Genomic DNA, 12,841 nt, shown 5'->3' with positions numbered 1-12,841 from the left:
TGCAAAATGCCACCCCTGGCAAGACAAGCCTCCCCCAGCTGTAAGTAGTAGAGAAAAGAGCACCTACTTGGGGAGGCCATGAAATGCCCCCCCAAGTGGGAGCAGGCTGTGCCTTGGTGGGGGGTGGGAGGAAAGGTGGGAGAAGGGCCCCAGAGGGTTGGGGGGCATTTTGCATGCAAAATGCCACCCCTGGCAAGACAAGCCTCCCCCAGCTGTAAGTAGTAGAGAAAAGAGCACCTACTTGGGGAGGCCATGAAATGCCCCCCCAAGTGGGAGCAGGCTGTGCCTTGGTGGGGGGTGGGAGGAAAGGTGGGAGAAGGGCCCCTGAGGGCTGGGGGGCATTTTGCATGCAAAATGCCACCCTTGGCAAGACAAGCCTCCCCCAGCTGTAGTAGAGAAAAGAGCACCTACTTGGGGAGGCCATGAAATGCCCCCCCAAGTGGGAGCAGGCTGAGCCTTGGTGGGGGGTGGGAGAAAGGGTGGGAGAAGGGCCCCAGAGGGTTGGGGGGCATTTTGCATGCAAAATGCCACCCCTGGCAAAGGAAGCCTGCCTCTTCATTTTTTCCCCATAGGAAATAATGAAGAAGAAGATGAGCAGCAGCAAGCTAACAATATGCTCACCCTTTTCTTTCTTATGCGAGGATAGGGGGACCTGGTTTGGGGGGCCATAACATGGCCCCCCAAAGTCCAATCGGTCTGAAACTTGGGGGGTTGTTAGAGAGGAGTTAGAGGAAGGTCCCCACCAATTTTGGCTTGATTTGGTGGGAAAATGCCTCCCCCAGGCGTCCGGGAAGACGGAGGCATTTTCCCATTGAAAAACCCGAAACAACCCGAAACGTTTCGGGTTATTTTGTTTCGGATAACCTGAAACGTTTCAGGTTTCCCAAAACGTTTCGGATAACCCGAAACAACCCAAATCAAGTTTGTTTCGGGTTTCTTTCGGGTTTCAGAAACCCGAATTGCACACCCCTACTTTCCTCTTACATGGCTTGCTCAAAAAAATAGGATAGAGTATCCTTCAAAATCTGAGCATCGAGCGGGGTGCACAAGACAGTTATCTGAGCCAGAAACAATTTTGAGTGTACCTAAGTGGAATGTGTGCGAAATGATAATATTAGGACTTGCCCCATGCATTTCAAGGCTTGGGATGCTGAAGATCCAGCAATACGTTGAACTAAACCAGTGAGACAAAGATCACTATCTTGTTTGGTAGATAAAATTGCAAGTTGCTGACTCACATCTCAACTGCTATTGGGCTTGTGCAAGGAAGGGAAAGGTGTTGTAATGCTTCAGCCTCCAATTGGTCTCAGTAGTCGAAACCTGGCTTCTTGCTTTGATAGCTTGAAAAAATGTCATAGGTTTCTTAGCCATGGGGCATCCATGGCATCTACCTTGGGCCCTGACCACTCATGGCCCCACCCCTCTAACGGAGAGGGAAAGAAGGGAGAGCAGGCTCCTACCACCACATGCATCCCACCCCCTATGGGGCTTGGGAAGCTAGCTCAGTGATGGCCATGTGTGGACATAACCCTTAGCAACTGGGCTTAAGAGCCACCCCTTGCTTGGCCCTGGCATGGGCCTGATGTGGGTGGGACCCAGGGGCAGTGTAGTGATTCTCAAGCACCATCCAAGACCACCTACAGTCTCAACAGTTTATGTAAGATTTGCTGATCAACTCTAGTCTGAGCTGCAGCTGATGACGGGAATGGTGTCCAACAATGTCTGCTGAATAACCAAATTGTTGGTCTGGAGTACAACCCCATTACTGTACTGGGTCTTGCCCACAACATCTAAAGAGCCAGGGCAGTGGGGAGGGAGAATCCGTTGTGAGCTATGAATGCAGATCACTCATTGCCAAAGATAGGAAATGTGAAAATAAAAAATTAAGCTGTGTCTTGTGATATTTCTGAAGACTACGTGGGACTCAAGGGGGTTATGTAAAGTGCAGAACTCTTTGCTTCTCCTATTTTCAGTTGAAGCAGGATCAGTAAACACATTACTTATGTTTACGAACTCATTGTAGCATAAAAATATACCCTTTTGCTTGGTTTGTATGAATTATGTAGACTGTAGAAGTCAGCTTTTCATAGCACCAAATTAGTATTACTGATACAGAACTCTGTCATTTTTAGCACAGAGTGCATACAGTCTAAAATGGATATATGGTATATGCAGGATTTTGTCCAATATTAATGGTCATGTGTGATTTAACTATTTATGCAGCTTAGTCGTTTAGGTTCCAACACTCTGCAGAACATCCCTGAAGAAGTCCGTGAACATGTAAAGCTACTATTAAATGTAGCTCCTGCAGTCAGGCCAGATGCAGACCAAATGACTAAGGTGAGCAAGCAGAAACAGCCACTGAGAATAGTTGCACATCTTAAGCCTTTTAAAAAGTGCTTTGATGGCCAGAATGAATTTTATTTTGAACATTGTTCTGGTTTTCAGTATTTATTTGACTTTTTTCATATGAAGTTAAACTTTCCGCCTTATTAGTTACTTATTACCCATAGCAAGTACTCAGTGATTCACAGCAACTGTTCTCACAGAATGTGCTTTTTTATAGAAGATGATATTTTGCTGCTATCTAGAAAATAGGTCATATTTATGATAGCACAGGGAGGGAAATTCCTATTGCAGCCATCTTGGCTATGGTACAGGTCAGGTTTATGTTTCTTTACTTTTAATTTTTAATTGTAATTTATCATAAATGTCACAGTGCTTTTGGGACACCTGAAGTGGGTAACACATTAATCATTTCAATTATAACTTTTTGTGTCTTTAGATACCATTCTTTGATGATGTTGGGGCAGTGACACTACAATACTTTGATTCTTTATTCCAAAGGGATAATCTTCAAAAGTCACAGTTTTTTAAAGGGCTGCCAAAGGTCTTACCAAAATTACCTAAGGTCAGTTTATTTTACTAGATATTTGCATCGATATACAATCCTGTGTTTGTTGTTGGTTTCTAAGGTGTCACTGTACTCAAATCCTACTGTTCTACCTGTCCAGAACTCTCTATGTTTTGGCTGTGTCTAGGAAATGTGCATTATCACTCTATAACAGACTGCATTTTTGGGAATGGTTACTAGGGCCTGAAGAGCTTATTTAACTTGACAGTTGAAAATTCTGCTGCAATGGAGAACATTTTTAAGAACAAGATTCTGTCTGTAATACTTTTAGTTGAGAATTTTGCAAACAACATGAGTCTTGCAAGTTCTCTTCATTTAGAATAAGGCCAAAGAAAAGCTGACATAGGGCTTCCTGCTTCCATCAGCAGAAGTAAATGTACATTGAGAAACCTGGGTAGCTGTGTTGGTCTGCAGTAGAAGAGCAAGAATCGAGTCCAATAGCACCATAGATACCAACAGAATTTCCAGGGTAACAGCTTTTGAAAGTCAAAGCTCCCTTCATCAAATACAAGGACTTGAATCTAACCCTGGGTATGAATCCCCTCTAACATTATTACCCAGTACTGTTATCTATGGAGAAGCATTGCATGTGGAAGTGCACACAAGTAGATTTTGCTGTGCAAGTAATGGGTTCCTGAATTGGGCTGATAATGTGAGAACTTCTGCATTCTTTATAATTTTTTACTTTTTTATTTTGGAGATGTTTAAGGAGAAGTTGTTCTACCCTGTATATAATATATCTATTCTTTTTTAGCGTGTTATAGTGCAGAGGATTCTGCCATGCTTGACTTCTGAATTTGTAAATCCAGACATGGTACCTTTTGTTTTGCCTAATGTTCTAATCATTGCCGAGGAGTGTACCAAAGAAGAATATATCAAATTGATTCTACCTGATCTCAGCCCTGTATTTAAACAGCAGGAACCAGTCCAGGTATATATTTTTTTTCTTAAACATAATTCTCCTTTGCCTTTCCAGAGTTTTTCTAACAGCAGCAATCAGGTGCTAAAATAAGAGACAAGATATGCTTATATTCTCATCTTACTTGACCCTCTTAGACAGTGTTTTTGTCTTGTTGGTGTTTAGACAAGACATTCCTCTTGGGAAACAAATTGAATTTCTTGTCTATAGCTCTGTCTGCTGTCTGTTACAATTCCAAACCAACATGGTTAGAGTGTCAGACTAAGATCTGGGAGACCCAGATTTGAATCTCCATGCTGCCATGGAAGCTCACTGAGTGACCTTGGCTCAGTCACACTGTCGCAGTATAACCTGTCTCACAGGGCTGTTGTGAGGATAAAATGGAGGACAGGAAAATGATGCAAGCTGCATCAGGTCCACATTGGATAAGGAGCTGGGGTATAAATGAAGTAAATATTTATTTATTTTGTAATACATGTTCTATTTTTTCTAAACAGATAAAGGGGTACAAGGGAGCAAAAGTACAAAAATTACAACTAAAAGAAAATTACCTTTGCCAGCATCTCCTACTGTGCTGCAAAATATCCCACACATTATGTAAAAACGTCACTTGTTTCCAAACTTGTGTTGCTTGCATACTTGCCCAGAGCATCCAGACAGAACCTACTGATATAATGTTCTAGAATTTTTTTTACCAGAATTCCAAATCTTAAGCAATCATTTTTTCATATATCCAGTTTGTAGCGTTTTCAGCTAACTCTTAGTTAACTGTGCCAGCGACGGTTCAGTTTAAAGACTTAGGTTCCTCTTGGGTATTAAAGCGACTGAAAATCCCCTTTATCCATCAGTTTTACATATGAAGATTTTGAATATAATTCCTTCTGCTAATAATAACTCATAGTACATGATTATATTTCTTGTATGTGCAAAACAAAAAAAAGTATAATATTTGGATATTCTTGTTTTTCATGCTTACAGGCTAGCAACATGGTGAGTGCATGTATTATGTTTCCTTTAATATTTGAGTAGATAAGTAAATACCAAACTTTAATAAAAGCTTTTAACAAAAATAAATTCCATGACACATATGGACATTTAATCTGTTATTATTTAAAAAACAGATTTTGTTGATATTTCTTCAAAAAATGGACTTGCTCCTAACCAAAACTCCTTCAGATGAAATAAAGAACAGTGTTTTACCAATGGTTTATAGAGCCTTAGAGGCGCCTTCAATTCAAATACAGGTATGATAACTTTTGTTTATTTATTTATTTATTTATTTATTTAATAAACCTGATTTCTCTCTGTTTAAAGGAACTTTTTACTGTTTTATCAAGAAGAAGAAAGTTAAGCCAGAGAACTTTCTCTAATGGCTTCTCCTACATTTCCTGTTTTGAACATCATCTTCCTCTCATTAGATTAAGAGAGAAAAGTTAGGGGAAGTTGTTTCAGTTTTCTGGGGGGAAATATTTTTTCTGTCATTTCAAAATTTCGATAAATTCTGATTCTGTATTCTGTTTCAGCCACTGCTGAGAAGGCCCTTGTCCCTTTATACTTCCCTTAGTGGAGGTGGGGGTGGTTCCCCTCACAGTAGGTTTCTCTACGAGTAGGCCTTTAGATACTCTAAGCCTGTGCTACATACATTAAAGGTTAAAACCAGCACCATAAATTGGGTCAAAAACTGGCAGGGAATACCAATATTATAAGATCTGCATGATATGATCTTTTAGCTAGTTTTTGTTAACAACTTAGGCACTGTTCTAAACGAGTTGTAGTTTCTGGACAAGCTTTAAAGACAGCCCCGTGTACAATGTGTGTCTGTTTAAATATTATTTCAGCAGAAACAGGCATCCAAAGTAGCCCACATGTTATACCTATACCATAATAAAACTCTAAATCATAATTTAATCAACTTGAAATTTAACTTAAACAATTAATATGAATGGAAGTGGATTGTCAAAATAAGTCAAAGCAGAAGCACTGTTTAGCACTGTTTACCAATGGTTTATAGATAGAGATGGGCACAATCCAAAAAAAAATACTGATTAAGCCGTTCGTGGATCCGGGCCGCTGCCGAACCTAGGCCACCGATTCTAACTGATCAAGTCCCATTTCCGATCCGGAATCGGGAAGGCCAAAGCGGGAGGGCACCCCGCTGTTTCCAGCGATATAGGAATGGTAGTTGGTGGTAGCGGCCGCCAGGCCGCCGCCTCCCTTCAGGGAGGGAGGGGATATTCACACACACACACACACACACTTAGAGGGGGGGAGTTTTTAACACGGCAGCAAGCCGCCTCCCCTCAGGGAGGGGACATTCCCAGGGCCGGATCTACTGTTGGCAGCGCCCAGGGCAACCGTAGTCAGGTTCTTGCGTGCGTGTGCACTCCTGGGTTGCTCCCCCCGCCCACGCAGCAAGCTGGCTGTCCCAGTGCGCTGTGGAGCTGGCGGCAGCGCGAGTGGCTCAGCAGCTGCCCGCGCCGTTCACCTGCCCCGCAAGACAAGGGGCGGCCGGCTTGCCCGCGCGTCCCTTGTCCTAGGGAAAGGCGAACGGCGTAGGCGGCCTCCCAGCCTCCTGCGCTGCCTTTTGCCTTTCCCCAGGACAAGGGGCAGCTGGCTTGCCCGCACGCCCCTTGTCCTTGGGAAAGATGAACGGCGCGGGCGGCCTCCCAGCCACCTGCACTGCCTTTTGCTTTTCCCCAGGACAAGGGGCAGCTGGCTTGCCCGCACGCCCCTTGTCCTTGGGAAAGATGAACGGCGCGGGCGGCCTCCCAGCCACCCGCACTGCCTTTTGCCTTTCCTCAGGACAAGGGGCGGCTGGCTTGCCCGCACGCCCCTTGTCCGAGGGAAAGACGAACAGCGCGGGCAGCCTCCCAGCCTCCCGCGCTGCCTTTTGCCTTTCCTTTGTGCCCATGGCTTCAGAACACCCCTTTCCCCCTCCCTCCGCTGGGTTGCTGCTCCGTGGTTGGAAGGAAGCCTGCTAATCAAGGAAAGCTGGGCTTCCATTCGTGTTTCGAGGGCTACAGAAGGAGGGCAAACACAGCTCATTCCCCTGGCTCCGTTGCCCCGGGAATAAATTACTGGCGCAAGAGTGTCTGCAATTCCGAACAGAAACCGATACATCCGATCAAGTCCCGAACAAGCAAACCCCCGACTGCTGGATCGGTTGCTGTGGACGGAACCGATTAGCTGAGTCACGATGGCGCAAACGCCAAAATCGGGGTTTTTTTGAAATAGTAATTCAGATCGTGCCCATGTCTATTTATAGAGCCTTAGAATCTTAACAAATGTATTTTAAAATCCCTTTGGTGACTCAATTGAAATAATGGCATCCCAAAGATTTTTTAAGGAAGGGTGTTTGACAAATGAGGTTGCCACCATTGACGAAGTTCTGTCCTCAGTTGTCACCTGCCTAACTTCTGACTATGAGAGTGGCTGAGGAAAAGCCTTTGATATGAACAAGTGGGCAAGCACAGTTAGGAGCACAGAGTGTGCTGCAATTGTCTAATCCTCGACATAGTTAAGACCTGATCATTCTTTTATAGGGAACAGTGGCAAACTAGCCCAGGATGAAAACACACTTGTGCTTGTCACTGCTGCTTGCACATACAGACGTAGCAGTGGTGCCAAGAATGTACTGCAAAACTTCAGCACAACTCTGTTTTGTATCAAAGTGCCATAGTATCAAAACACAGTTCCAAAAAGGGCTCATTTATTTGTGCTTTGGGTCTTTGGCATGAATAATAGCATGGTATTTTGCTCGCTGTTGGATTCCTGGCAAAGATGAACCTGTGGAAAGAACTCTGGCACAGTTCACATTTTCCCCAAATTATATAATACTTGTCTGAAACTTTTGCAGGAAGATAAGGATGTAGCCTTGGATACTTGTTTGATTATTGGCTTCTTCTGGCCATTTGCTACCATGGATACATTATGTTCACAGCAGATATAAAGGAAGTTTTGCTTCACTGTTCCAGCTGCATAGTGTGATCAGAGAAAACAAAATGATGGATAGAACACTATTTTAAATTTAAAAGTAAAACTGCATACTGTTTATATTTAGATGAGAATAACTGTTGTTCTTTCATTTGCAGGAACTCTGCTTAAACATAATTCCTACATTTGCCAACCTTATAGACTATCCATCAATGAAAAACGCACTTATACCAAGAATAAAAAGTGCATGTTTACAAACATCATCTCTTGCAGTAAGTTCTATAAAATCCATAAGTCTTCAAAAAAAATTCTTTCTGCTTTTGCAAATAATGCTCTGTAGTATTGAGTTGCTTTAATTTGTGTTGTTGCAATAATCAGAACAGCCATTGAATTTTTTAAAAAAAACTTTCATGTACATGAAGTCTTTATGTGTAAAGATTATTGGCTTCTACATTATTAGAGGTTTTTAGAGAATGTAGTCTAATCTGACACTCTAGATTTCTCCCCTGCAAATCTTCATAAAATGAAAATGGTAGAATAGCTCAGAAGTAAAAATAAAGTTAGGGAGTAGGCTGCAGGATTATGAGCTTTCGTAGCTGAGTTCAGCATTAATAATATAATCTGACTAAAGTCTCAATGCAAGTTGGGGCAGGAAGATTTGTGTGGAAAGAAGGAGGAAGAAGAAAGGATATTATCCTTTTTTATTAATGTACATTCTGAGTTACATGAGCATGATATTTTTAAATTATGTCATCTGTAATATGGGATGCTGCCCCAACCTGGATAGTCCAAGTGAACCTGATCTTGTCAGATCTCAGAAGCTAAGCAGGGCCAACCTTGGTTAGTAATTGAATGGGAGACCTCCAATGAAGACCAGGGTTACAGAGGCAGGCAATGGCAAACCACCTCTGTTAGTCTCTTGCCATGTAAATCCCATCAGGGGTTGTCATAAGTCAACTTTGACTTGAGGGCACTCTCCACCACCAATATGGGATGGAAATGCTAGGAGCTGAAAACAGCATCCCTAGCCTAACTCACAACCTCGCTGTTTTTAATGTGCAGGATCAGTCATCCCATGTTTTTCCCCTGCCCTTGCTAAATATAATTGACTCCTGAGGCGGGGAAACATGCAATGTAGTGACATGACAATATTGGGCAAGTACTAAATATTACAGAGAGAAAGAACACTTAAAGCAAAGATGCTGTTTTCAGCAGCAGTCTTGTGTCACCCATAAGAACTAGCATTGTTTATGGGGTGTCCTGTGCAAGTACTAAAAGTTTAAATCATTTCAATTTCTGAAATATTGCTGTTGAAAGTAGGTTTTCATTATTTTGTATGAACTGATTAAGAATTTGTATCCTGTACAGTTTTTGAGCTATTTTAAAAAAGTATATTGGCTCTTTTCATGTTATAATACGTTAAAATAAATGTGTCATTTAGAGGGTCTTTCTTATTTACTAGGTTCGTGTAAATTCCTTAGTCTGCTTGGGAAAAATTTTGGAATACTTGGATAAGTGGTTTGTTCTTGATGACATTCTTCCCTTTCTGCAACAAATTCCTTCCAGGGAGCCTGCAGTTCTTATGGGGATCCTTGGTAATACTGGCTTTTTTCTTGTGCTATCTATAATGTCTCTTATGCTGTCTGTAATGTATATAACTTAAGTTAATAAATATTTGTATCCCTCTTCTTCAATTCTCACAGTAGTTTGGAAACATAAGATAAAAACATATAACAAATTCTAATTGTGACCCACCAGTTTTACATTACACTGAATGTAAGTAAGCCCAATAGCTTGCCAAAGCAATTGTTTTTTTTTCCTTCTGCCTCTCAAATACTGACGAGCATGGGAGCCATGCGGGACTCTCTTAGGAGGGCATTCCACAATCCAGGTGCTGATACTTTTTTTTAAAAAATCCTGCCATTTTTTGCCAACCATCAAACTTGGAGGAGGATTAGATAGAATAAGGCCCCTGAAGATGACTTCATTACATAGACAGGTCTATGTGGAAGGAATTGGTCCTTAAGGAATTCTGGGCCACAGCCATTTAGGGCTTGAAAGATTAAAAAGCACCTGGTAACCAACTGAGCAGCCAATGTAACTGTTGAAAATATGCTCCAGAAGGCTGAACCCCCTTACAAGCCAGGTACTCACAATCTGTACCATCTTTAAAGGTAGCCCAATTTAGAACACACTGCAGAATATGGAGGCCACCGGGGCATAACTGTCAAGATCCTTCCTGTCAAGAAGATGGTACAGTTGGCAAACCAGTTTGCAGCTTATTAAACAAAACTCCTGACCATGATTGCCACCTGAACATCCAGGTGCTGCTCCAGATTCAGTACTTTGTGAACCTGGGATTTTTGGGAGAACACAATCCTGTGCAAAACACCCGATTCATGGTCCTGACCAACAGTACTTCAGTCTTCTCTGGATTACATTTTGTTTATATCTATCCAGTCCCTCAATGCTGTCACTTCAAAACTCTGGACAACCTCATTTAATTGCTTCGTATAGATAAATATTATGAGTGAAGTCCCTTATAAACCCAAGCAGTGGAGCAATCAAGCATAGCCTTCTTGAACCTGGCTTCAAGGAAAGACCAGAACCTTTCCAAGCCTCACTAAACCCATCCTAGCGATTTGATCCAGAAGGGTACCAAGGCCTGTCATACTGAAAGTTTGAATGATCCAGAAGGATCAATAAAAATATGTTCACCTTGTCCATCTTCTAGCACAGGTCAGCTAATAGAACCATTAGAGCAATTTCAGGGATAAGGTTTAAACAAGTCTGAAAAGGATCAAGATAGCTAGTATCATCCAAGAATGTCTGTAACTGTGCCACCAACTTGTGCTCAGGAACTTTTTCCAAAAATGTGATGTCGGAGACTGCCCAATAATTGTTGAGTTCAAGTATGGGTCTTCTTCACTGATCTTCTTCAAGGCCATACCTCAGGGAGCAGACATGTTAGTTTCTCTCTGAGATTTGAATACACAGATGGGCAAGTATCAAGCATATATGTGGTTGGACTTACTGCTTCAAGGATCTTGTCTAATTTTTATGGATACTTTTCTGCTTATCCATCCTGGACAAGCAACATTTGTTGTACTGGATAGGACTATCCATAATGTGTTTAGCAACTTTGTGACTGTGGCTCAATCCCTCTTATCTGGGGGATCAAGATCAACTCGGAAAAGCTTTGCCTAGAACATCACTAAGGAGATACAGTGATATGGCAAAGTTGTTTCTTCTTAACTATCATTACCATGGAATAGATTCTAAGCTGAGCTCACTTTTGCTTGGTCGCATTTAGCATTCATTTTCCACCATGAGTACTATAGCCATTGTCCTAACCATTTCCAGCTTTGGGGAAGGCTTTGGCTCAGTAGTTAAGTATCTGTCCAACATCCTGGAGAGCTGTTAACTGTTATATTCAGCTTGTAGTGAACCAAGGACCCTTACAGATGTTATCAGTTGAGTGAGCAAGTGTCCACAAACAATAGTATTAACTGTCTTACATTCTAGAAACTGATTATAGGTTAAACAAGACCATCATTCATACCAGCTGGTAAATCTCCGAGAGCTGGATTAGTCAGCCTCTTAAAACAGACTATCCTAAATGGTGATCATCCCCTGCAGTCTTATAAGTCTGAAGCTGTGAAATAGTGATCTGGCTATGAAAGGGTAAATGAAATTACCACCATCCCCAACACACAAATACATTCTCAGATCACCATCCTCCTCATCTGAACAAAAAAAACCAAGAGTAGAGAATGGCCTACCAAATAAACATGGCCAGACAATGTTTGAAACAAGATCATATTTGTACATGTTGGCAACAAAATCTTGAGCTGTACCAGGCTGTTGGCATGGATGTTCCTCAGCACCCACAGATCTGGGGTTTTTTATCATCATCCCTGAGACCTGAAAAATCAAGTGACCGTTGAACACTTTTGCATAAATAATTATTTCAGCCTTCTCTCACCCCAGGCAAAATGCAAAATCTTAACTAGTCAGTATCCACATTAAATGTCTTGTGTGCCTAACAGGGAACTTGGAGCATATTACTCATTTGTAAGAAGCAAAAATCACAATAAGGCCTGGCATGGTCTACCTTGACCATGCAGAATTGTCAAGATGGTAGCAGTTTATTTTATTTTATTTATGTCATTTATAGTCTGCCTTTTCACCAAGACTCAAGGCGGATTACACTGCATGACTCAGTACAGTCAGTTTCGAAGACATTTCAATAAACAGTGTAATAGGGTAAATAAATGCAAATTTCCTGAGATTTAAAACCAGCAGGAATCTAATACAGAGTTGAAAAAATGCTGAAAAAGAGCATAAGCAGTTCTAAGACTGACATGTTAACACAGGAACTATCCAGTAGAATCATACATACAACTGGGAGTACATAGTAGTAAAAGTCTACAGTCCCCGACTCTTTTCTGATGCGTCTTTTTGAGACCACTTCCTTACAGTATAGCCCTCTTACCTGAGTAAAAAGTTGTCTTGAAAAATTCAGTTTTGCGTAGCTTGTGGAAAGCCAGAAGAGTGGAAGCTTTCTTGACCACTTCAGGTAGGCTATAACATAAAGTGGAGGTCACCACAGAGAATGCATGTGTATGGGCAGCTGTTAATTTTGCCCGTGTGCAAGCTGGCACCTTTGGAAAGCGCTGTTCAGATGAGGGAAGCTGCTGTGGCGGAACATAAGAAAAGAGGCAATCCCATAGATATGATAGACCAAGACTGTGAAGAGCTTTGTGTGTGATAGCCAATTCCTTGAATTTGATATATACTTGAGATTTTTATGCTGTCTGTGTGATTTTGAAAGATAAGTTTGTTTCATTGAAGCTAGATTCAAACAACATGTACTGAAGATAGATCTTTCAGTTTTTAATGAACTGTGCTTAATTGTGTTTAATGTTTCATAACAGGTATTTATAAATGTACATTTAGTCATAAGAAGCTGGGAATTACAAAGGAGCAACTTGCAGGAAAAGTGCTGCCACATCTGATTCCTCTTAGCATTGAGAACAATCTTAATCTCAATCAAGTATGATTTTCATATTTTG

At 41.6% G+C, this 12,841-nt stretch overlaps 1 protein-coding gene across 1 annotated transcript in view; it reads left to right on the top strand.

Annotated features, from left to right (window-relative positions):
• SCYL2 (SCY1 like pseudokinase 2) overlaps positions 1 to 12,841 on the top strand; it is a 47,999-nt gene that overhangs the window by 16,749 nt on the left and 18,409 nt on the right. Inside the window, exons 7-13 of the mRNA XM_054988293.1 lie at positions 2,224 to 2,340; positions 2,786 to 2,911; positions 3,669 to 3,845; positions 4,955 to 5,077; positions 7,925 to 8,038; positions 9,229 to 9,361; positions 12,704 to 12,822. Coding sequence (XP_054844268.1) covers positions 2,224 to 2,340; positions 2,786 to 2,911; positions 3,669 to 3,845; positions 4,955 to 5,077; positions 7,925 to 8,038; positions 9,229 to 9,361; positions 12,704 to 12,822 — 909 coding nt within the window. The remainder of the gene's footprint in view (positions 1 to 2,223; positions 2,341 to 2,785; positions 2,912 to 3,668; positions 3,846 to 4,954; positions 5,078 to 7,924; positions 8,039 to 9,228; positions 9,362 to 12,703; positions 12,823 to 12,841) is intronic.

The sequence above is a fragment of the Eublepharis macularius genome, chromosome 9 (assembly GCF_028583425.1).
Source record: "Eublepharis macularius isolate TG4126 chromosome 9, MPM_Emac_v1.0, whole genome shotgun sequence".
In the NCBI taxonomy this organism is placed as follows: Eukaryota; Metazoa; Chordata; class Lepidosauria; order Squamata; family Eublepharidae; genus Eublepharis; species Eublepharis macularius.
This window is presented reverse-complemented; position numbering and strand designations above follow the sequence as displayed.